The sequence below is a fragment of the Chroicocephalus ridibundus genome, chromosome 3 (genome assembly GCF_963924245.1).
Source record: "Chroicocephalus ridibundus chromosome 3, bChrRid1.1, whole genome shotgun sequence".
Lineage (NCBI taxonomy): Eukaryota > Metazoa > Chordata > Aves > Charadriiformes > Laridae > Chroicocephalus > Chroicocephalus ridibundus.
Genome location: NC_086286.1, coordinates 25,564,633 through 25,591,676, shown reverse-complemented (window position 1 = coordinate 25,591,676; position 27,044 = coordinate 25,564,633). Strand labels below are relative to the sequence as shown.

Genomic DNA, 27,044 nt, shown 5'->3' with positions numbered 1-27,044 from the left:
CAGATTATATATAAAAAAGCTCTGGCTGCTTTGGGACGTTTAGAGATATCTTTTGTCATAAGAAACATGGAAAGCATGTGGGCCATAAAGCAAAAACATATGTATATTGTCAATAGCGGCACCTGTTCAATTACAGTTTATTTCAGTATGGAGAATTTAGTTCAGCCCCTAGATGGCAATACTATCAAACACTTTTTGTAACATGAGTACTTAATGATTAACAACATGCGTTCAGTCATCCAACATACTCAAGGCAGCCATTAAAAAAATAACAAAACTGATTTCATTATAGATTCTTTTAATAAACATTTATGGCTTAGATCCTTGAAAGTGGAAGCGTTCAAACTGCCATAGCCAAAAACCTATACAGCCAAATGCAAAATTATGAACTGCAGGTTAAAGAACAGAGCTCAAATTGAAGTTCATGCTTAGCATAAAAATCTGGCATCAGAAATTATGTTGGCACAAAACATGATTAAAATTAGCTTTACAATTGGATGTAGTCTGTATTAATAGTTTTTATGAGGACAGTTATCTATTAGGTTTTCAAAACAGAACTTTTAAAAGCCTAAAATTTACATTCCATGGTTCGGGGGTGGGGATGGGAGGAAGGGAGCACACAACATTAAATTACTGCCCCTGAACAGCTTCACAGAGGCTCTCGGAAGGTACAAACACATTACTACAAACACCATAGAAAAAGCAATGGCTCTGCTTTCTGATCAGCCACATCACCGGGGTAGGCTTTTGTGACAGCAATGCTACAAAACATTTGATTTCTTTTTTTAAACAGAAAACCGCCATATTTTTCATCACCCTTTACCGTTTTCCCGCTAAACCCCAAGATTTAATTATTTACAATCCTCACCACACTCTGAAATGAAACAAGGATGGAGGGATTTCCTTGCCTGCAGTTCATCATGTTCTCTGGAGACTGCTAAACCGTTCCTTCCAGGGATGACTTTTATCCCTGGCTCCTACAGATACTTCTTGAAGAGCAAACGGTTTACATGTATTTTTGTTTTGTTTGGTTTTGAAGTAAGCTCAGGGGACGTACTCCCAGAATACGGAGCCACGTCTTCTCCCCCTGCACTGCTGCCATTGCCATTTGTGCGTTTGCTCAGCTCAAAGGCTGATGCTGAAAAGAGGATGGATGGCAGTCTCAGTGATTCATTTTAAGAATTACTCAATGTCCTCCCATGACATTTGCAGCCTAGAAATACTGTCCTGCTGGAATGGTCAAATATAAATAGCAAAATACACCTTGCAAAGGAGAGCACTGTAACCCTTGGCTTCAGCAGACAACAACACAGCCTAAAACAGGCACAGGATGAAAATCCTTGCCTGGAATATTCTCCTAGTCTTTGTCTGAAAAGCCATGAACTCATATATCCCATGTTTACACAGTGCTAACAGGCCAGATTTCATTCACCATTAAAAGTAAACCAACAAAATAAAATTTTAATGTGCACATTAAGACGTTCGTAGACTGACCATGAAATCCGATGGACTACAAGCCCATGCCCTCCTTTCTCCGTCTGCTGCTGTGACGCATTCTCACTCACTCGGTCATTAAGCATAATCCAGCAAACATTTAAGTGTGTGCACTCTCACATTCCTCCTATAAGGCCCATCCTTTCAATGTAAGCACTACAGAAACAGACACCTGAGGCAAGTGGTGCCCAGTCACCGTGACCTGACCCCCGTCCTGCAGCCCAGAGGCCGGCCTTTGACATGGCCCTTGCTTTTGGCAGCCCCATCCCCTTCCCTTGCGCAGCGCGGGCAGCACCACCACTGCTCCAGGCAGGACTTGCGCCTTTGGTTTTGCTGCCTCAAATGCTTCACGCGCTGCCGGGGGCAGCACAAGCTGTGAACAGCAACAAACACACTCCTTGGCCAATTCCACCCTTCTAACTGTAAATTAGGATAAAAGTTATTTAAAATAAAACCTTGTTTTTAACACATTTTTTCAAAACATAAAACGAGAGAACGTGAATCATGAATAATGTATCCGACAAGATTTGCTTCAGATTGCCTTTTTTGTTTGTTTATTTTTTAATTCATGAGCACAGAAGTCACTTAAAGTCTGGAAACAAATTAGCATAGTCTTTCATGCCGTTCAAAGGCAGCGGCATCCATAATGCAAGGTGCCTGCCTTCCTCACTACCTCTCGGTCCTCCTCCCGGGCACGGGCGAGGCTGCGCAGCCTTCAAGGGACTGATGATTTTCCACTGCCTGCTGTGATTGCTTTTGACTACTTGAAGTGCCCCTAAGGTGGCAACAGGGTCAGGAGGTCTTTGTAGGTTGAAAATGATCAAAAATTAGCATTGATCTGTAGCTGTCAATAATAAGCTGTGCGGGGGGACTCCCTGCACAAATGTTTAAACTGCATACAACTACACAACATAGTCATCTTTGAATCTATTGATCTGATGAAGCAGCATTTTCCAGTGGTGTCACTCTGGGCTTTTCCTCTTTTTTCAAGGCAGGCCAGTTCACCCAGTTGCCCAGGTCTCAGGGCATGAGTTCAAAACACGACAGATACATCAGAAGATCTCTGAACCACAGAAAAGCTGCCCAACAGGCAGCTTGAGTATCTGTCTCTTCTTCAGGGATAATCATCAAAACTCAGCAGGTCGTCACCGGTCATGTTAAGGTTAGGCTCTGGTATCTTCTCTCCCCCTATCTTCTCGTCATACAGTAATCCCTGTTTGGCAGGTACCTTCGATATCTGATTAAAAAGCCAGCTCATTCTTTCGATGAGTCTCTAACTAAACTCAGTGGCATCAGATACTACCGCACTGCTAATGGTAGTAGTGGCACAGGGATCCAAGCCTGTTATTTTTATAACCTGCAGACATAAATGATGGGAAGGTAATTCAGTGTGACATTCCCTTGTCTACAGAGACAGAGATGCTGAACGCTGCCTGGACAAGGGAGGAGAAAGCTACGGTCTCCTTGCAGTCAGAACGTTAACCCGACCATCCTCCAGTGCCAGTTTTCGATTTCCCCATCCACAAAGTCAAACAGATTCCTCCACAAGAGACAGAAGTGAGAGGGGATGCTTGGGGTTTTACTAAGTTACTCAGGTTATCCTCACCTTTGTCATTATCCTCTTATGCCGCTCCTCATCTAATCTGGATTCTTTGCCATTTTCTGCAAAGCACTGGGAGTGCATCCACCTTGATGCTGATGTTCACTCCTCTTTCCCAGCCAACTTCTTAGCCCCTGCCTTCACGCTAAACACTGCACTGAGTTCATGTTCATATGCAATCCCAAACTTGTCCTTTGGGTTGTCTTTCCTCTTGGGCTTGTATCACGCGCTCTGAGTCTTTTTCATTTAAAAAAATCTGCTGTATTCCTAAAGCCTTATACTCAAATTTACAAGGATATAATTTACAGATACACAAGTAATCTATGAGTCCCTTCCTGTAGCAGTGTGGACTGGAATATAAATTATTCCCATGGTAGTACTGAAAAATCTCAAAGGTTAGGCAAACATAATCCAAAGCGTTATTCATTTTGCCAGAAATTATCTTGCCTAGAGGTGACCACAACTTCCATTTTTACCAGAAATTGATGTTGCGCTATTTATTTTCCTCCCAATTTGTGTAAAAAATAATTTTAGATTTCTTCATTAAATCTTTTAGCAAATTTCACGCTTAAAATTTTACATTTTAAGAACTTTGCTTTTCATTTTAGAATTTCTAAATTGCCTTTCAACACATATTTTTCATTTTAAATCATTATTATATTATTTGATATTACCCAACAGGCCTTCAATAGCAGTAACATGTATCACATGGGTGATAATTTGTATGGTATATAAAACCCTAAGTATTATGAAAAACCCCTAAATAAACATTTAAATAAACTTTTTACATTTGTAAAACCAGACATTTACTTATTAAACCTAAAATAATTTTGAAACATTTTTGCCCAAATAGTCTTTGGTTGAGATGAAAAGGCACTCTTCCTTTCCCAGCCCTTAGGTGGATCGATGCAGTCTTTTCTTCTACAGTGGCTAAGAAATGACATTCAGGAATTCATTACATTTGAGCTTGATTTTTTTTATGAATAAATTCAGGAAAATTTATTTTAAAAAATAAATAGATTCAAGTTACAAAGTAAGGCAAGTAAAATGGCTTCTTTATTAAAATATAACCTTCAATTATTTCATCATAAAATATTCTTTCCTTGAGATTCCTGGCAAACTTAATGCTTTTTTTTTCCGACTTTACGAATGTTCTTGTAATTTCTTTTTAAAACAAATGGTAGTTTTGCCATTAACATCAGAGAACACTAATTGTCTACCCTCTGTGATTCCACGTTCCCATCCTTTCCTAAGAGTACCATGCTAGTAGCCTTTTTTAACAAAAAAACCCCACCCTAATTTGCACACCCTGTTTCACTCAGCACATAACTGAATGATTTCCTATGTGAATAGTCCTACATGGGCTTCTGGACCATACCAGGGAGAAACCTTTAGAAACAGCTGTAATCTACATTGAAAATGTTCTCCAAACAACAATTAATACCTGATACAGACATATTACATTACAATTCATTTTCCTCCTTTCTGGCAGAGCATGTAAGGAACTGTGAATTGCATGCAGCTGAAATCTGCCTACTGGAGTTGGTGGCTATTTTCACTGTAGACAGTTTTCTTTCCTGGCACACCTGGGGACTTGCTGCAGTCTCACCAGGCATCTGAATCCCCAGCTTTGACGTGAAAGCAGAGCACCACAAAGAAAACTAGGAAGCATTGTGCATTAGAATGAAATCAAGTGCACTTAGCAAGCTGCATTCAGTCACTGTGTTGGCCTTTGGGTAGCAGTACACTTTTACACCACCAAAAATATCACACTTTTGCGGGTAAAATCTTAAAAAAACCCTCCTTGGGCAAAGTCAACACTTCAGTAGCCTCCATGCTACTTCAGTAAAATCCAATCCTCTCCTCTCCTTTCTTTTCTCTTCTCTTCTCATTATTTATTTAAAATTCATCAAACATCTCTGAGTGCCACCTTCTCAAAAATGTATTTGCATCTGTATTTGTCTAATTTGTGCTAAGAAATACTGAAATCCAAAAAGAGATTTTTCTGCATGACTAAATAAATCAAATAAACCAAAATATCAATGACATGACATTCCACTGTAGACACCATCTAGAGTACGATGTCAACATGTTTTCCTAACATGAATATTTTATCTCTAACAATACTCACAAGACCTACTGTATAATAAACCATAGTTTTGCACTGTCTTTTTTTTTTCCTGTCCACATTTTTCCACTTTAAACCATGTTTATTATTCCATATCATGAGAAAGTGATGGACAAGGAAAGAAGCAGCTCTTTTTATAAACTAGATACCTGATGGGACTTCTTCCACAAACTTTGGTTTTGGTCAGTTCAAATCTGCCGTCCTTACTTAACCTGAATGATACTTTTGCTTTCAATAAATATTCTGGATATGGAGAACTAGACTAAGTTTCTCTTCAATATAAGATAGGCAGAATTTGAAGAAAAATTTTTAATACTATTTGAGATACATTAAAGCATGAGATAAAATACTTAAACGCCACTGAAAAACAATTATATGTCACCCTTGGTAAAATGCACATATATTCTACGTTCTGGTCTCTAGCTGAGTGGGGTATGCTTTGTGGAGAGCTGATGGGAGCGAGAGAGGACAGAGGAGCTATATCAGCACAGACTTCATGGTATATGAAATCCAGCATCATATTAAAGCAATGTCAAACTCTATAGGATTGAGCTGGGTGGTTTTTGTGATGTTCCAAATTTACACACTGCGTAATCTGGAATCTGCATAAACTCATCAAGTCATCGCAGAACTTGCAATTCGTTAAGTCTGCCTTGGTCACAGGGGGATTGGGAACGATCCTTCAAGTGGAGCTTTATAATCTGGGATAGAAACATGTCTTCAGGGAAGGTAAAATGCTAGGAAAGGCAAGCAGGAAAACTCTGGCTGGGGTTTGGATCTCTACCATACAACCAGTGCACTCATACAGATGAACTCCAGGAGTATGTTTAAAGTAAGTACCACACGTGGCACTCCCGCTGAGCGGCAACTTTCCATCCGCTATTCGTTAACATTTAGGAGTGGTGTTCCTCTCATGGATTTGTTCTATGTTTTCTGTAGGCACGGCAAAAGAAAGAAAAACCACTGCTGCTGTAAAACAGCAGCTAGCGCCTAAGGGCTCAAACCTGCAAATGGTAGGGGGTACATCCCTTAATATGGAGCATTAGGGGGTTAATGTTATATTTTTCCTAATGCCATAAACAGTATTTTCCATTTGATATATTGGCTGATGGCCAGAATGAAGTTAGACGCTTTTGTGAGAACAAACTAAATCTGGACTGCCACATCAGTGCAGTCAGTGTCGTCTTAGTCTCAAATCTTTTTTTTTTCTGGCCATGTCCAGAGTGGCAGGTGTTTTGCAGAAGGGCTTCTCTAATTTTAAACCCATGTAATGAAACCGGTGATTTTTTTGTTATCCATAAAAATGGATAGTTTATGTACCGGAACTTCTCAACTCAAGGTACCTTGTAGCAATCAGTTTTGCTTTGTTGTAGAAAGAACACGCCCTTGTCATTATCGAATGTGTTAGCTTTTGGTTTCATTTGAAGTTTTGTTTTTCAAGCACGCACATTGCTGCTCTATGACATTTGTGACTATATATCTGTACCATAAGCTGTCTTCATACCCTTTCAAATTACATCATACATGATATTGTGAAGAAAAGCAGCTCTGAATACTGTAAAATTTCTCCCATCTGATCTTAAAATGTCCTGGGCACAGTATCTGAAGGTTTCTGTTTTCTGTAAAATTTGAAAAGGACAGTTTGGTTGTATTTTTGGTGAACGGAAAACACAGAGGGGAAACCCCTTATTTTTCCCCTACAGAAGCGACTGTTTTCAGGTTTTGCAATTGCACAGCTCAACGGCCATAACGGGGAGAAAGAAATGTAAAGAGAAAAAAAACAGCTTGAAGAAAATCTTTAAGGGGACTTGTACAAGGACAATCGGAACCTTAACATAGATTGCAGGTGAACTCCCACATCAGTTTCCTTGAAAATGCCACTGAATGTCAGTTGTGCTCCATAAAATTAAGACTTTGCAGTTATATATAACTTTTCATCATAGGATCTCACATCATGTTACAAGCATTAATTAATTAAGTCTCAGGATATCCCCCTGTGTTACTGTGTGCAGCTTCAGGAAACTATCGCTATTGTTTCAGATCCCATTTTACGCAGGTACAGTAGATGTGTCATATTATTGTTAAATGCAAGCTTATTTTATTCCCTTTTCTCAGCCATTCTGAGTCCTCATCTCTCTCACCCAACACATGCAAAAAAGCGCAGTTCTAACTGCTGCTAAGTAGAGGAAGATAACACAGCCTCAAGGCAATTCACAGCTTTAAATCCCTGCTTTCTGCCAACACAATGGAAATAAAAGCAACATTTTAAAGGAGACCAAAAGGTTTTTACTTCCTACTGTTTTATTCTTTTTTCTCTACCCTGTACTGAACAGTCCCAGCTTTTCATTCAAACTTTGCCTGCTATGTATGTAATCACTTCTGAGAGATATTAAAAGGTAAGCATAAACAATTTACTTGGAGCAACATTATAAAGGCCAAAGTTTAGTCTGAATATGTGTCTGAACTTAAAATGTCACCTTTAAAATGAACCGGGTATTTTAAAAAATGATGGGCCAAAAAGTATACAAACCCTTGTCTCTTGAAAGGCTTTCCTTCAACAGGTATTCCATTTCTTCCCTTAATGCTTTACACTTCCTACAGCAAAATACCTGCTCTACAAATAGAGACAGGCTGAAAGTAAATGAAAGTGTGTGGGTAGCAGTTTGGGAAAGGTGCGGTCCAATTATGCCAATCCATGGCAGGAAAAAGAGATTCGCTCACACCTTTTTGGACAGAGGCGTGACTCTTAGCAGAAGGAAAGTTCAGCCTATCTTCTGAATATTAGCAGGGGATATTGATTAGACATATATTTACGTGTACACTTTAGGAACGTATTCCTCAGCAAAGCACAGCTTCCCATCAAAATACTGACAGGTTCACAGAGAGATGTTCTCCCACGTTTGGAGTAGGGGATTGCTATAGGGGATCCCTGCCCCTAGCTGCTTGTATAAGCTAGTGGAAAGCCTCAACAAGTAGCCTGAAAAGCCGTTGTGTCACATGATGGTAAGAGGAATAAAAAAATCTTGTTTACCCATTGCAGCTGCTATGGACTGCACGGTTGACAAAAATAATGAGGTCCAATTAAGATTAAGCTATATACTGTTGTGTCACTTAGCAGCTGACTTGCCATATGAAGGCTCACAATCAGCTCCACACCAAGAAAAGGGTTAAAAAGAAGACAAGAAGAAAGGGCAGTTATAGAGTTTGGTAGAGCAACTAGAAGAGCTTGCAGGCTTAATGTCTTGAAACCAAGTGAACCCTGTGGATGGGCAAACTTCCAGATCCTCCTAGGATCACATGGCTACGATTCCCTCTAGCTTAAGCCTCTTAAGACACACTGTTGGGAAGAAACTCACCTTGCCACAGCATATGAAGCGGTGTCTGCACACTGCCCATTCCCATTTCCTATGCTGTCAGATCAACACTAAATTCATATACATACACAGAAAAGGAGACAGTTAAATCTGATGCAGTGTGAACAGGAAAAGCAGCTAGCTAGCTTCACTTTTAAACGTTCATGTATAAATAAAATAGAATCTTTAATCATGTTTTTTCATGTGGTTACATGTTCATTAGTCTTTTTTAGTGTGGCTTGGGCTTCTCAGTGCAAAGGTCCTGCCAAAAAAGAAAGAAGTCTGAGCTGCTTGTGACTCGCACTAGCAAGATGCAGTAGTTAGGGAAGAGATGAAAGATATAAATACTGAAATATTACTTGAAAACTGAAGCTTAACAAGTTTATTTCAGATTCTGTATTTTCCTTGGATATTTAAGTTACTTGGGTACTAAAATAGACCACCAAGTCAACGGGTATATAGTTAAGCTTAGTACAAAAAAATTGTGCTGATTTCAGAATTCAAAATGTCTTTACAGCACATTATTGACTCCAGCATATTAACTTGTAAATCCACTAGTTTCACTGTCTCATCTATTGATTAGCTGCATGCATGCATGTTACAAATGAGCAATCCAAAAAGGAATTACCACAATTTAGTCATGTTAGGCCAGACTTGTAAATGTATTCAAGTGCTCAAGGATGAAGATAGGCACTATGGGAAACAGTCAGAGCTCCTACATTCTGACACAAAACTTGTGTAGCTGGTGTCCTCAATTATTCTCTATACACTGTACAGGGGAAGGGAGGTTCCTCCAAAGGGAAAGTCATATGTTTATGTTTAACTTCTGTTTTGAATAGCCCGTCAGAGAAGCCTCATGCTCTCTCAAGACAGGTTAGACAGACTAGCCTATGTTGGCCACCTAAAGTAAGCTTTTAGAATTCAGTGCTGTGACTTTTGCTTCAGTTCACTTAAAAGAGCCAAGAAGCCAGTGACAACATTTTCAATCAGCACACAGCAACAGACCATACCGGTGAGCTCTTTAGTTTTTTCTTAAGGTGAAATAGAAAACTACTGATTTCAGTAGTTAAACTTCAGAAGTTAAGCTTCAGAAGTTAAACTGCACCAGTTTCAAAACACTTCAAAATCAATGGAAGCTTTCTTTTGCCTTTTCATGGATCCTGGATCAGGGTCTTGATGAGTAGAAGAACAAATCCAAATGGTGTGTGTACATGGCATTCAACCAGATCAGGGATTTGGTTTAGTTAATCCATAATATTGAAGCAAACATCCCCGACTCCTGATTTCCATGCATAGGTCAACATGTTGACAATAATCTTCAGTTTGAGATGATATTCCTCAAGTCATTGTGGTTTAAAACTTCCATTAACACCCTCAAACAAAATATCATTACAGGGGTTTGTTATCAAAGCAATTGAGAGTGCTGGGATGCTTCCATGCAGGATGAGAAAGATGAAAAAATGTAGTATGCTAAAGAGCTGTTGCAAAATTTTCTCAGAAATGTCCTATTTTAAAAGCCACATGTTCTCAGCTCTATTTGTCCTCAAAGGGGGTGCTGTATTTGACATCAAAGCAACTAGACCTCAAACTATTGTGTTATCTGGTGGAGAAGGGGATGTTTTTCTTCTCATTTGCTCTCAGGGTCTCTATTCAGTCTCTTTAGGCCAGGACTTTCCAGTAACATTAAGCACAGCACTTAAATATGTCACTGTCTTAAGCTACAACTATAGCATAAATCTCATGATCTATTGGTCCATCATGGGTCTAGCATTTCTAGCATAGACTAGCAATAGAGAAAATCTAAATTATCATCTGTCTTGAACCCCTGAAGAGAAAACAATAAAAAATAATTTTATGATACCATAATGACAAGAATAATACTTCATTTCATCTGGGAAAAGATGTCTTCCAGACTTCTCATTAATTCTTTTTTAAAGCCTGTTGAAATATAAGAGCTCTGCAAAGTTTCATTCTTTTTGTTTGTGCTGAGTGAAGTTTTCTTTATAGCAGAAATATAGAAAAATTACCAATGCAAGGAGTCCACTTCCCTCACTCTCTTGCTATATTAAATCTGCATTTGCAATTCCGATTTTGTGGGACAATTGTAAACTTGGAGCGTTTTTGCAGCCACTAGAGTAGCACCTCCACACTGCATGGAGGATTTGGCTCAGGCTAGGAACTCTGCTCTGGATGGGAAAAAAGAATTGATGCATTCAAACCTGCAGGAAACGGGCTTAGAAAGATACGTGGCACAAAATTCAGAAGCAAAACGAGTAATGATTTGTGATATGTCCCAGTAGGTTAAATAGATACCGGGACCTCTTTTCATCTTCCTTTTGTCAATATGACTACTCAGAGTCCTTTTGGCACACTGACAACACACACTCCAGGGGTCTCATTCAGGTGGACCATACCCCAGCAGTAATATCGTCTCTGCGATAGGGTGGCGTGGGCACAGAAGCGTTTAGAAAACGTACGTGCTACATAAAGAAGGAAGGTGGAGCAGCAATGGATTGGTTTAAAAAAGACATCCTACAGCTGCAAAGTCAAAGAACTTAGGGGAGATTACTGTGCTGCAGGTCCAGCTGCCACTCTTGCACCAGTCGTACGTTGCCTATAAGTGTTTGTTTGCCTCCTAAGGCTTTACCTGCATAACTACACAGCCTCCATAAGACCTTTAGAGGCCATTACCTAACTGAAGCAGAGTCCTGCCTGTTGTAAGGACTGCAGGACCGACAGAATACCTGGAAATAGAAACAGGTTACTAACAAAAAATCTGAAAAAGACATAAGTTATTTTCTACTAGACCCTCAGGATGGGAATTAATTCCTGCTCCCTATATCACTCATCACAGTCTCTAAATGTGCTCTTAGAAAGGAAGGCTTATGAAGGGAAAGGAAGGGAGGAAGAAACAGTTTCCACAGCTTTGGTGGGAGGAGTAAAGAAGGCTGCAGTTGCCAGAGGTGCAACAGATGATGTTTGATGCCCTAAAGGCTGTAACATGGCACCTGCTATTAAGGTGAGAAAAAATTCTCTGAACTGTTAGCAACTTTGGCAGGGGTTCTTCCAGCAAGCCCTCCGCTTCATGAGTAGAAACCTTCTCTCCATGCTCATAGTTTTTCTTGGCATTCATAAAGCAGTTCAACAAGCATATCCATTCCAAATCCTCCAGCCTGTCAGATGCTGGTGGAGGGATATCTGTACCAATCTCTCTCTTTCTTTAAAGACTGGAGAGATTTTATTTGATGAATGCTAAAGGAACAGATGTAAAAATGCAATACAGTCTTAACAATTAAACAATAAACCCCATCCATTCGGGTGCATGTGAGGAAAGTACAATACACTTAAGTGTTCCCAGATCCCATGTTTTGGTGCTTTCATTTGTGATTGTACTGGTACTGAGAAGCAGGAAAGACAGATATAAAGACTGTTTTGAACTTTATTGAATCTGATCAACTGTCTCACTTGGGCTCAATTTAAATTTGTCAAGAGTAAAAGTCCCCTTTCATTTCTTCCCTGTTCCACATACAAATGAGATCTTCACACGATTCAGAAACTGTGCTGGGTTTGAAGACAAATGCAAAAGCTGCCCGTCAGCTCATTCACCAACCAGCCAACCCAGTCAGTTCAACCAGCAGGAAGATCCAGCATAAACTGGGCGCCCTTGCAAGGGTGTGGAAGTTTCTGCCTTCACAGGTGCATGGGCAGGGGAAGCAGCAGCTCTGCCTCCTCAGCAGACCCACAGCGATGTGGTCCAAGGGAGGGAAGGGTGGAAGAGGTGGGGCGCAGGACCTCTTGGTTTCCAGCAGCCACTTCTACAAAACTGGTACAGACTGCTCCAAGTGCACTTCCCCTGATGTGTGCAGTGATGTGCACCCAGTCAGCCAGATCCCAAGCTGGTAATGTGGCCGTGTTAGGTTATTTTACCAAAAGGTCTGCCATATATGAACTATGAAAATCTGCACAGGTTTTAAAGTAGTAGTCGAACTCAATATTCCAAATAGCATTTACAATAAACTTACGTGATTTTTCCTCTTTCTACGGCCATCTCAGATTTTTTCCTTTACAAACTGAACAGTTGGATGAGTGCTTTTGAGATGAAATCTCATTGGCTGATTATTCACTTTATTTATTTACAATTTAATTTCTACATTGTATGATGAATCACCAGAATCTCAGTAATGCATCTGCTGACTAGGTAACTACTTTCATTTTTTTAATAACAAATAAGTTACAGCTATTTTTAATAAGCAAATTTTTAGGATTGCTAACTCTGTTAGTAAAATTCGCAGAGCTTTTGAGCTTTGAAACCATTTTAATGCTCTGCAATTCTCCAAAGAGACTGAACAACAACAGAAAGTTCCATTATGATCCACAAGAATAAAAACAATGCTTCAGTTTGAAAAGAGACTCACATTTTGGATTCCTTTTTCATACCCAGTTAACTTTATATACAGTTAGAGTATAATGTGACAGTAAATTAATACCCCTCCATTGTCACCTGTTCAAAATGCATTGGAATATTCAGTATGTTTTTTCCTATTTTTAAATCTCCATCAGAGTCTGTGTGAGAACTGGAATAAATAAGCAGCCACGTTTTCCCATACTGGAAAAGTTCCAGAAGGGAAAGGGCTCTTGACATTACAGAGCTAAAGGAGTTTTCAAGACACTTTCTATTTCCATACTCGTTCTTTTGTATGCTAGGTTGCCTGCCATTATGTTTATGTAATTCTGACAGTGTTCTTAATGACACACTAACAGATTGTAAAACACGCTGCTGGCATTTACTTGTTTTTTATATTTTTAAAACAATGTCCTTCATGTAACAGTAGTTAAGCGCGGCAGAAGGACATCATTAGAGCCATGGTTAAACTGTAATTTACACCATTAGGAAGGCAGGAGCAATTTTTATTGCCTGGCAATTTTCTTGCTGAAATATTTGGACCATATGGCTCAATTTGTGTAATAACCTTAATTTCAGCACCCTTCAGGTCTGCCTCCATCTCCTACGGAATGGTAAAATGCGGTTTAGCAGAAAAGGCAACTGTCTATACTTAGAGAGTTGAGATTAATAACATGTCACGTCCTGTTTTTGGTGAAGGAATTCGAACAGCAGCCAGATGGTATCTCTACAAATAACTGTCAGGGGTCTTGATCTAATCAATACAATGTATTAATACACCTCCCTTCGCTGCTTCTCGAGGGGCTAGCGTGCAACATCTGGAAAGATTGGGGGGACCGCCAAGTAGAAAGCTGATCCTTTTCAGAATCAAACTGAGCCCAATTAATTTTTCATGTATACTTGATAACTGTTTCATAATGAGCTATGCGTCTTGACGGAGTTAGGGTTGGCGGCATGAGCCGCTTGTGCTTCCTATCCCCATTCAGTCCACTTACAGAAACCAACCCATTAATCAAACTATCTGGCATAAAACTGAAATCTCAGCTCAGCAAGAGATCAATAACCATCCTTAAAAAAAAAAAAAAAAAGCAACAACAAAGACCCTACCACTGAACAAGGCTATAGTGGGCAAAAGTATCCAGGCATGACATTAGTAATTACTTTAACAAAAACCAAAACTCAGAACCATACTCACCTGACAGGCACCTATAACATAGAATTTAATATTCACTTCCTGTCAAAAAGTAACATTTAAGTCCATTAAAAATACAGTGCCATTCTGCTTTCTAGATACAGAGGCCATCTGGCCCCTATTCACCATAATTGCTATTATAGTCTCAAAAATAATATTTATATAGTGCTGTAAATTAAAAGACAGACAGCCATTCCCACTCCCAAAGAGTTTTCTGTTGATAAACTCATGTTTTAGCAGTGTGCAGGAATTAGGGTCTCGCCCCCTAAAAAAAGAGCGTGGCAAGATTATACATGCATTCCAGTGCTTTTTGTAAAGTCTGAAAGGAGGAGAGAGAGAGGTCACTTGGCAGGCAGAAAATGGGAAACTGCAACAAGCATAGGGGAGATGAGCTTGAATGAGGCTGTGAAGCTGAGTGATGGGAATGGATTCAAAAGGGAGCAGTAAAGAGAAAGGACAGGAGGTCAGCTGAGAATACTAAACTTATCTTGCGTAGGACACCCCACGGCTGTTTGATGAGAATGACTTTGGTGAATGTAGACCTGGATTAGATTCAAACGGAGTCCCCAGTGGTACCAGGCTCTATGTTACATTACCAATTCCCATGAGTCATATGGCTTGCTCTGTTTTTTTTTTTTTTAAAAAGAGGTAGGATTCTGTTTATTAAAGTTACCCATTGCTTGTTAAAATTCCATATGAAATATAAGCATATGACATAATACTGCTCAGCAAATTTGAGCAAAAGACCTTATCTGTGGAGGGGAGTGGGGCAGGGGGATAGGATGGGGGGTAGAGAGTGATCTTTCTAATTATCAGCTGAAGAATTCCTGTATCTGTAGCTTTTGGGGGCGACCCTGGGGATTTTAGGAAGCTGCCCTATGACTTTACCAACAAACAACGTTATCTTGGCATTGCCTGATACATCCACTTAAGAGTGTTGGTTAAACGTAAATTAAAATCTAGTCAAATCCAATTAAGCGTTTTTAAACAGATATCTAATTTGAAAAACAGCTGTACATATTATCTAACGAATTTCCATCTCCTCCTTCTCCATTTTTATTTCCTACGTATATAAGAAAAAGCATCTGGAGCTTACCAAAACCTTGTTTTTAAAGCAGATTTAATGCAGTCACACACAACATGGCACAAAGGGAAGAATGTCCCTCCTATTATATCTTCCTATCAAATTCTACTTAATAAGGTGAAGCTTTGTGGGGGTTTCTGTTTTGTTTATTTTATTTTTACAAATTGGAAATTAGTGCCTGATTAGCTTAATCTTATTCTCACAGCTGAAATGCAAGACTTACAGAAAAACATCGCAGACAAAAGCATAAATATAAAGCATATATAAAAACATATATATAGAAACAGCATATGGAGCATTTATACAATCCCATTTTAGGCATTTGCCTTTAGGCTTTGTCACGTGGTCACCTATTCTCTTATGACTGCAGGTGCCCAAACTAAAAAGATTACCACTTCCAGACTGCTGCCCACCACCATCTTTCTGTCAGAGGGTACCATCTTTTAAATCTGCCAACCTTCATAATTGCATTGCGTGGATTAGGACAGGCCAGCTGATTAATTAGCTTCAAATCAACCACCTTCTTTTGCCTGACACATGCCAGTAATAGCACACAAGTGCACTAAAGGAAAGCAGTCTCATGTCAACGGCTGCAGCCCAAGGACAGTAAATGTCCATGCCTTAGGTGTTCTGGAGGTTTCATGGTCTATAGAGGACATTCATGCTCCTAACAAGGTTAGATACCTTAAGTCAGACACTGTAAATATCCCTCAAAAGACCTAATTCTACATGTGTTTCACTCATCAAAAAGAGACGTATGTAATGGATGAAAACTGGATCGTGCAAAAGGAGAAACCCAAGGATAAAATACACCAGGTATTTCCAAACAGGTAACTAATTTATGTGTAGAAAAAATTACCTATTGATCCAGGCACTCTGGTCTACAGTGTGCGATTAGGCATGGTCAGACATAACCCTATCAGTGTTTTCACTTCTGGTCCAAAAAATTTATCGAAGGGCAAAGTTACGTTAACTTCACATTGCACCCTGAATTAGGGAGAAAATATTCAAGAAAAAATGCAATGAAATAAATTCCTTTGCTATAACCTTCACTAATTCAAATCACCAGTTGCCTGACAACATATTAAGACCTCGCAGACAGCAGATAAACCTTTCCCTACTACCCCACATCCTAACTCGCGAGGATTCTTTCGTTCTTGGCAGAGTCCCAGCAGGGTCTAAAGCCATGTTTCTGTGGCTGCCGAAAGCATCCATGAGACACTGAAGCAGCCTTGGTTACAGCAAGGACGGTACAAATAGAAGAGCTGAAGGCTCTCTCTTGCCGTTCTCATCCAGTTCTATTACCACAGTACTTCAAAATCATCAAAGTTGTGCAACAATCCATTTCATCCTTTCTGCTCTAATTAGGCAATTCTACATGTCTGTCTTGATAGGTGGGGCTTACTGAAGCACTTAATCAGTTTCTGGAGGGGCATCGTAGTGCCAATCCAAATGCTTATTTAAACAGAGCTGTAGTGCCAAATCCAGCATATTCTGCAGCAGCATGGAAACAACAGAATCTGTGAGACACAGATTGCCTCACACAGGTTTTTTGTTTTTTTTTTAGAAGCCTTCAATGTGAAGGAGCACTTGTCCTGTATTCATCCTGTGTAAGCTTAACAGGTCTAGAGATTAAAACACGGGAAGCATTTTATATTATTGGGCTTTCCTGGCAAATAAAACAATTACAGCAATTCCAGTACAAGCCCTTCCTGAAACTGTGCTAACGAGGCTTTGAATCTTAAAAACTGTATTTAAATCAAATGATTCATTTGCAAACCCATCACATACAGCACACACGTAGTAGGTGTGGGTCATTTCATTGGAATTAGAAAGCAAATGTCTCTATACATGAGAGGTCACCAGTTGTTGTAAGTTAAAATCTTTTCACTGTTAGGCATAATTAAAATACTCTAACAGTGGTTTCAGTAATTTAAACATTGCAGTATTGTTGTAATATTTTTCTAGGCTTCAAGAATTCACAATTGTTTGGTCCAATCAAATCTGGGAACACTGGAGAAGTTATCACCCATCAAGGTAATTACTTTCAAGTTGAAATAATTACTCCATCAATGTTAATGGTCTTTCAACTTCAATAAAGCACTCACCTGCCGATAATCACAGCTAACCTCTTGCTCTCATGCAATTCCCTCTCTATTTAGCAGGTTATATTACAGCCGTTAGAGTGGTCACTTGTCCTGAACAGCTGCTGAATTTCACTTTGATCGGCTGTGAACCATAAAAAAATTAGTCATCTGTGTATGATTTCCCCCTAACCCATAAGCCCTTGCAGAGCTAAGGATATGATCTTTTGGCTGTATTAGGGCACTGCTGAGCAGCCATCTTGTTTCTGGTTGTGGCTACTTCCCACTCACTAACAGCAGCACAGTAGCCTAATTAACTTTTGCCCTCTGCTGCCGTTTACAGCTTTCATTCTTTGCTAAGTAGCACATCTTCTCAATTTATGGTGTGTGCAGGGATTCCTCCATTTACCCTCATCTTGTTTTCTTAGAGCGCAGTCCATTTCCCAGGCATCTGAAATAGGCATGTATAAAAAAGTTTCACTGGTGCCTCTCTTTGGCGTATTTTTTCTTATTCTTGTGGCAACTATCTTCATGCCTTCTTCTATAAGGAGGTGGAATTGTACAGTCCTGCATACTGCATTACTGAATAGTGTTATGTACAAGGAAGGTAATAACTATGTGGTATCTCATCTCTAATGCTGCCAAATGCTCACTGGTCTATATGAGGGAGCAGAAATGAAGGATGACACACGGATGTATTAAGTATTTCTGAATGTGATGAATAGAAAGGAACTAATTTTGGATGCAAGATTCCAGATATCTGTAAAATCCTACATAGGAGGCGTGTATATATGGTAGTACTGGCCACTTAAGATTATTGCTGATATATTTTATATGGAGTTTTTCAGCAAGTAAACTATTTATTATTTCTACTCTGGTTATATATTCGATATACAAATTACTGTCTGGTTATAAGAACATAATCATGCAAGCCAAAGCCTCATCCTCCTACCAAAGCCTCTATTATTGTTGCTATTCTGCAATATGACTACAGATTTTCCTACCACAGATGAAGCGTCTGCCAAGAGGAACTTGGCCAGCGTAGTTATATACCATCTCCCAAATAATGTAAGGTAAGCCAACATGTGTTCTCGACTGTTAGCATAGCTGCATCCAAACCAAAAGCTTTGCTGGTGCAGTGATATCAGCTAAAAGATGTGTTAATTTTTTACACCCCAAGCTGCCATAGCTATGCAAAAAAAGCCTTGTGGGATTAATTTGGCCTGAGAGCCATATACTGCAAAACACATTGTGAGTAGACCTGTGCTTCTAGTTAGGCACAGGTGTAGGACTTCCCAGGAATATAATGCTTATACCTATCTCTTGCATCCTGTAACAGGCACATTGCACTTTTAGTTACTCTCTCCTGAGGTGGATTTGAAACACCGAAGCCTTGATTCTACATAATAATAATGAAGGTCACTGCCCATAGCAGGCACAATTTTTCTTTATAGCCCTCATCTCTGGATGCCTTTCCTTCTCCAAGCACATTCTAACAGGTACGTATTCTTAATTTTTTGACTCGTCTTCTTAGCTTTGAATTCTCTCGCTCATGATAAACCACCAAATCCTTGATATAATTGTCACGGGAGAAACAGCATTACAGACCCAAAAACCACCTACCAAGAAAAAGTCCAAACTTACGCACAGTTTTACCTCACAGCAACATTTGCAATACAACAGTTAAAGAGCTGTGATGCTTTGATGCCATTTGGCAGGTACTGGCTTTATAATGAAATCAGTTCTGGGTCCTATGTTCACAAGCTTAAGCCCTAAGTTCACAAGAGTGAGAAGCTTGCTTTGACAATCTAGTCACTTTATGCAGATTTCCGTAAATGAGAACTTACTGTCAATCCATTCCTCTATAAACACATCTGTCTCATGTTAATGCTGTCAATAAGACACTAAATATCTTTCTTGCTTTAGAGGGTTAAAATGAACTGGGAAGGCATTGCGGGAGATGCTTGTACTGCTGTAACCAGTCTTGACTTGACTTTGCTCTGCAAATAAACCAGAATGTCAGTTTAACTTGCTGTCACCTAACATCTGTCACTACACTCCTGGCCAAACAAGCTAGGGAAATGGGTGACACTGCTTTTCAACTGCAAAGCATCAAAATGGCTCACATGTACTTCACTTGCTTCTAACGGTGCAGGGAGATCCTCCTTTCGTTTCAGTGGCAGCAGCTTTTGCTCTCAGAACTCAGTTCTCATTTTTATCTCCAGAGGCAGTGTAAAATTTCAAGGGGTTGGTGATAACCTCAAGGTACTGGACAGCCATACCTTTGACATATTAATTCAAATACAGACTAATGCACCTTAACTGGGGAGTGAATAGCTGCATTTTGGGAAAGTAGAGTGGGTAAGTCTGTCAAATGGTTTGAAAACCCAGAAGATGCTTCTCATTTGGCTCTGGAAATGGACAGAAACGAAGCTGTCAAATCAGAGCAGTCCGCAGGGATATTAGCAAGAGCTTAATTTGTATCCTGCAGTGTCACAAGGACCATATTTCTACTTTAGGTTTTGGTCAAGCTTTATGTCCTGTGACAGGCAACCAGGGAGGAACCGGCAAGAGCAAGGGTGGGATAGGCTACTGTGATTCTAGCACTGCTTTTTTTTCTGGAATAATCTAATGGGATAAGAATGGAGTCTAACAGATTAAATAAAGGACCAAACTCATTGCTCGCTTAATACTTTAAGTCTTGCTTGTAACATAGAAGCTTGTGTGAGAGAATGACTAATGGCATATCCCACGAGGGAGCTCCGATAGAGATGCTTTAGGAGATTAAATGATTTAGCCTAGTACCCCTGAAAGCTATATTTTAAAGGGGCAGAAGTTTAATCATTGGAATGCTAGTTCCTTCAATAAAATTACATTTTAATTAAAGTGTCTCATTCACAAAGCTACAGTTAAGGGTATATCAGCAATTTCATGATAAAATTCTGTTTTTAAGGGGTTATAACTTTGAAAGTTGGTGTCCAGGTTTTTGCCCTGTGGGATAATTGACCTGACCTCCTGACGATATCTTTGATAACAGGACTCTCTGCATTTTATGTCAATAACTGATTCAAAGCTTTAGATGTTCTGCTGTATTCAGAAGAGGTAGGATTCAGATCTCAGCTCCTTGGCATAAATCAGCAACAACTCTACTGAGTTAATGTAGTTGTAACAGCTTAAAGTGAGTGCAACTGATGGAAGAGCTCTGCAGAAAGATTTCTCTTGAAAGGGTAGTATAATATTTAAAAACAAAAAAAAGGTGGCAAAAATAATAATTGATAAATGTTCATGACAAAAGACAGTAGAAAAAACATGCAAGTCAGCTTCACTGCAATGCTAGTAGAACAGCTATACATTTGCTGCCAGAATGTCATTTTGATTCAGGATAGTGTTTGGGGAAAATAAAGGATTTTGGAGCCAGGAAAATACTAATTCAGTAAATAATAGCTTGTTAATTTAAAAGGCTTTTAACTGATGCTGTTAAAGAAACACAGTGTGGCAACATTATTTAAAAGGTCATTTTGGTAGGTTTTATTACCCACAATACAACCATCTTGGACATTTTCTGTTGTTGTTGGCATGCTTAGAAGACATTGCAATGCATGACTGGCCAGGTCAAATCCGATGCTCAGCAACACATTCCATGCTGCTGAAGCAGAGTATTAGGAGAAGCCCTGTCATTTTGCTGGTTTTGAAATCTTAGGTGTTCCATCACAATTATGATTGTGATTATTTTTTTAAAGCAAGTTAAGGGAGTTAAGTACCAAAATCCTACTGAAGTTCAGGAACTTTAAAGTCCCAATCTACTTTTTAAAACCTAACATACTGTACAATGCAACTGTAAGATTACTGAGCTGGAAACTTCTCCCACCTTGTCGTGTCAAGATTTGATTAGGGGAGTTACTTAAAGGTTGCTATTGGGTATTTCAGAGAAAGCCCTTTAGGATCCTACTTGAATGTCGAACAGATACTTTGTAACTCAGGTAATTAAGAATTTAGGGGATTTCTGTTGATATTCAATACAAACATGGCCTATGAATATAATATAATTTAGGGAAAATTCTAGGTTTATGAAATTGAGGTGACCCTGCTGAGGAAACCCAACCTTATTACAACCTCATTAAACAGTTTCTGAAACTTATTTTCGTGACACAGCCAAGTACAGCAGCTATCCTAATATACATCAGTTCAGTTCCACCACCTATAAGCAGTCTTTCTATAGAAAGACTAGAATGTAATATATAAGTGGGAGGAGCAGTATCAACTGCACAAACCATAACCACTTCTGTCACTGATTTACATAACATTGTTAGTCAGTTCACAAAACAACCCACCCTTTCTGAGTCTATCCTTTCACATACCAAATAGAAATGTAATATATACAGACATTCATGTTTGGAAAGTCCCTTGAAGGGAAAGACATGTTAGCAGTGCAAAGTAATGTTCTAACTATAAGTACATGTAATGAAAGTAAAAGTAGATCCGCTTTTATTACCGATGAATTGTGAGGGGAACGTGCAAATGCATTGCATACATGAATTATGTAATTACTAATGAATTCATTCACTTTGTGATTCCAACTGAATTACAAAATTAGAATATATGCAAGGAGGACTGATTTTGTCGTTCTTTGTGCAGATCCTGTGAAACTATTTCGGCAGTCAGACAAAAGGCTCAGGACAGTATTTTCAGAGCGAGGCTGACAAAGTTCGATGCATGTGCTCAGTTCCTCCACACATGACCCATCTATGCTTTCGAGTAATCTACTTGCCTCTACCAGGATTTAGATATTGATGTGAAATATTTCAGTCTGCATTGAGCCAAACACAAAATTTAAACCAACAAAGCTAATGGCAATTAGAAACCCCACTTTTCCAATCAGTGTTAAATGAGATTTTAAAATACCACAGAGCAGAGTAAAAACAACTTAAAACTGGTTTTGTCGTCCAGTTCTTACCATTACGGTTAGTGCTGTAACAGCTGGGATGCTAAACGTTGGATCGCTGCGTTTTTCTTGATAGACTACTCGATACAGAGAGATAACACCATTGGGAGAGACCGGCTGGGTCCAGTTCAACCGCACTGAGTACGCACTTGTTGGTTGTGCCCAAGGGGCTCCCATGCCCCATGGGGCAGCCTCCAGAGTTTGGGTTGAAGCCCACAGGCTGTCCACTGACCCCACAGAATTTTGAGCTCTGGCACGATATTCATAGAGAGTAAAAGGCTGCAGAGCATCAGACGCATCAATAAATTCCAAAGCTCCTTCAGCCCAGATGAACAAAAGCAGCTCTTCTTGACTTCCCACAGGACGTCTGAAATTAAATTAAAGGCAATATGTTTAAAATTGAAAATAACTAAAATAGTCCTATGGTAATAGATCCTGAAGTTCTAAGTTCAACCTGTACCTCAGAAAAATACAGAACTTATTTCTATACATTATACACACACAAGGAACTGCCTACCTATCTTTGCACCTTAAAAGCATTCCTCTGAACTTGTGTTAGGTGCTGAATAGTGAAGAAGAGATTTTTGAGGCAATCATTTATTCTTTATCTAGAAGAATACTCTAAACGTGTCAAACAAGTGTGCTGTCATAGCCCATTGTAGCAGAATAGCAATACAAAAGCATATTGTCCATTTAGGATAGAACACGTCAAGTATGAGACTTACCGAATTTAGAACGTGAAATTTTAAATCCATATGTAGTTGTTAAGTAATGATTTGAATTGCAATATGGATGCAAGTTTTCAGCTTTTCTGAAAATCAAACTATTGATGGAGGTACTCACCTCAGGATCCTTCATTTATGGAAAACTTAGGACCAATTTACTTGAGAAAAATGTTACCTAGTGAACAAGGGATAAATATTCTATTATGCCCTCAAAAACCAAAGCCGTGCACTTTTAAATTCTGGTTTGCACACAATATATATCCCATTTGTTCTTGCGAATGGAATAAGTAATCCCTTGTGCATAAACATAGCAGAATATGCAGCTCCACCACAAAAACTCATTAAAATATCACAAGTAGTGCTTTCTGTAATAAACTACGTATTTTTTCCAATGCTGCTTTTGTTTAAAAATGCAAACTTAAGATACATGAAGACAATTCACTGTATAGGTTTTTGGCACAATGGGTTTTTATTTTTGTACATATATCTCTCTCTCTGTATGTATACACACATATATATGTATATATATGTGTATGTATATATATACACACATATATATTTACGTATACATACACATATATATTTATATGTATATATAGCATTCCTACTACAGATCTGCTTACGTTGGACCTGGTGATATTCTGAGTATCAGAGGAGATTACAGATGATCCTCAGCCCCTTTTCTAATGTGGCCCCTTCTAGTACATAATTTATAACAGTTGTAATAAGGCAAGCACTCATCTTCAAAACTGAGTTATCAAATCAATTCTTACACTTGGCATAAAAATGTTTGTGTGAAATTAAGTTGGTTACATTTAAACACTGTGATAAATCTCAATGACGGTTGTGCTGTACTGCACATGAATTTAAGTATTTCCCCTACTCTTCACAAGAACCTTGGCCTTTGCAGAATGTAAAAGCACTTTCACCCTCCATGCCAACAACAAAAACCAAATCACATTATCTGCCACTTCTATTGCAAGTAGGGCAAATTTGCAGAAATAAAATTGGTTTGTCTGACTACTGGGTGTCATCATCACTCCACACACACAGAAGCTGAAGAACATTTCTTTGGCAAGTGAAAATCTGTATTTCACAGAATTCTGTCGGATTTTATTTTGTTAGATCAACCCAGGAATTACTTTAAAAATATAAAATCCAACAATTTCTTGAAACTGATAATCTTAGCTGCTTGTAATAATATATACCCAGGTATTTACAGGCAAATACGAAGACTATAACAAATGCACGTATGTACACATCTGTTTATTCATCCTTTGTGTATATGCATATATAATGCACACGCAAATACATTCTTTTCTTATATGAAACTAAAGAATTTTTGCTAAACTCTGAGATAAGCAGGCCATATTGACACTGTTTAAAAGCGTTAAAGTAGGATTTTAAAAAAAGAAGAGTTTTGAGGTACAACGTCTCTAGTGTAGTGAAATAGTTAAATTATAAGACGTGTTGATTATAAGATTATAAATTATAAGATGTTAAGAATTGGTTGGTAGAACTGGGTGAAGAATGGCAGGTAGAACAGGAAGGAAAGATTCCCTAGAAATTCTCTCTCTTGCAACAAAGTGTCTGGAAGAGTTGGGGTACAAAATTCCCCACTGACCTTAAAATTCCATCAGCTATTTTTATTACGCTTCCCCATGCTCTATTGTAATGGCAAATTAAGCCTTATGCAGAACCCTCCCCTAGATGCTGTTCACTGACTTAATGCAAGACACATAATTCTGAAAGGTGAATCACTGTGTCTTTCTCCTGCACCTAAAAATATAGTCTTTTCCCTGTGTACTCAAAAAGATCCCTAAAAAAACTCTGTAGATAAGTCAAAAAAGAATATATTTTAGTGCAATAAAGTCACATTTAATTTGCCTTGTCTGACCAAGCAGTATGGCACTTAAATGAATACAGAAATTTATGCTTTACAAATTTTTGAAACTCTGTGATAAACAGTTTTCTCACACTGAAAGATCAAATATGCCACCAACTGTAAGCTCATCCACAAGCAAAGCTGTGCAATGTAGTCTGGTTAAGTATTTAGATCTTATTACTGCTGAATATTTAATGAATGAAACTTATGGTTAGGTAAATGGTTCCATCTGTAGTGCTAAAAACCAGAATATCTTCATGTATGAATAAACTTTGAACAGAAGTGGTTGAACAGTCTGTAATCATTTCAATCGTTTTAAGATTTAAGATTCAACTGCTCATTTAACTGGAAGTGTTTCTTATGTACGATGAACTGCAAAGGAGAATAACATTTCCAAGAGCTGGAAGCTGTCTCTTAATCTGCATAGTCTGATTTGCTGCTTACATTCATTTTAAAGATGCTCAGATATTTTTATAAGGGCAAAATCTCCCTGCCCCACTGCCAACCTGAGCCAGATGATATAAAGAGGAAAATATAATCTTCATTGTGACAGTTAACTATAGAGCTGTATGCAGAGGACTGCAGCAACGCTAACTGCAACACTCCCCCCTCAGGTTTCTTACATGAAAGGAGACTCAGTGAATCCCTGAGGTCTTGCAGGTCAACCCAGGAATATTCTTCACGTTTACCTTTCACCATGCAACAAAAGCACATGTTTTAGCAGTGCCTCCTGTTTTCCTTACCAGAGTGGTAGTAAGCTATTTCTAGAAACACTGCGAAGTCCTGGGGTAAAATTCAACGATCAGGGAGTCATGCTATAAAATGTGTGGGAATAACGCAACATCAACAATGCTCCCCATCTACTGTTTCACATACAATTAAACAAAGCAGCCTCACTTACCATTTGGCTTCAAATCTACATTAATGTAGTTTGCATTTCTATTTTTTTTTTACAAGTTTTGATGTCAAAAAGTGAACAAAAGGTATTTGAGATTATTGCATGTAATATGCTAATTTAGATCAGGTATTATATCAATTACAGGCATAAATAAAACCCTTCAGGAGTTCTTATACTCAATGACATATCCATCCATAAAGATTCTTATATTAAACCATCTGCTAATATATGTGCCTTGGAAGCTGTCTTTGGTGAAGCTCATGGCTAAGGATATAAGGGTAAGCAGTGCATTAATCGTAAAGAGTCAGTCTAGAAGCCTCTATGCTGCAAATCACCACAGTCAAAAGCCACTGAGACGTCCTCTGTCTTAAATTGCCTGTTGATTTTTCTGCTACATTTTCAGCATCGGGGCTGTTCAGCTAATGAGAGCTACATTACAATCTCACATATATATACTAAATAATATAAACTTACCAAACATGACATAGACACCTTGACAGAAATTCAGACGCTCCCTTAACAAGATATGACCCAAACCACTTATAATTTTGCAAGCAGTATTTCTTTAAGAGTCATCTTATGTGCATCCTACACAGTGCATGCTGGTGGTCAACAGAGAACAGTTCCATTACCTGATGTGACCTATATCTTATTAAAATACAGCAAGAAATACATCACCTATTTCCATAATATTATTTTTCCGGACTACCAATTTCTGTGGTTGTCACAGGGATGTTATGTAATGATGAATGGGAAGGGCAGTAGATTGGGTGATCGTCTCATGAACCAGATCTTTTCTCATTCACAATCTCTTCTAAGTTGTGGTTCTTGCTAGAAAAGTTTTAAAGCCTCTGTGTTTAGTACTGCCATATAAATCAGTAATAAAATGTCACCATCTCTTTTATCATAAACTAACATTTTAATTTTTTGGTTTCTAACAAAATGGCTGCAAACTTGCAAGTGCTTTTATGATTCCAGAGGAAAGCAAGAGTCCTGCCATTTTAATGCAAAGACCTGCACACACACTAGCTCCCCAAGCATTCCAGGTTTTGAGTTAAATGAATTTATTTTGGTGGTGATGCAGTAAGGAAGAGTAACATGATGAAGAAGAAATTACATGCCATAACCTCCCATAGAAATACTGCAGTCTTGCTGCTATAACAATGTAAGGCTATGTGTGGCTACAAAATGAAAAAGAACTATGTGCTTACATCCCATTTCTGATTTTTTTTCAGCTATCTGAGAAAGATTTGATAT

The 27,044-nt window shown here is 38.7% G+C and overlaps 1 protein-coding gene across 1 annotated transcript in view; it reads right to left on the bottom strand.

Annotated features, from left to right (window-relative positions):
* The window catches only part of USH2A (usherin), a 395,028-nt gene that overhangs the window by 31,876 nt on the left and 336,108 nt on the right, over positions 1 to 27,044 (bottom strand). Inside the window, exon 61 of the mRNA XM_063328461.1 lies at positions 22,292 to 22,646. Coding sequence (XP_063184531.1) covers positions 22,292 to 22,646 — 355 coding nt within the window. The remainder of the gene's footprint in view (positions 1 to 22,291; positions 22,647 to 27,044) is intronic.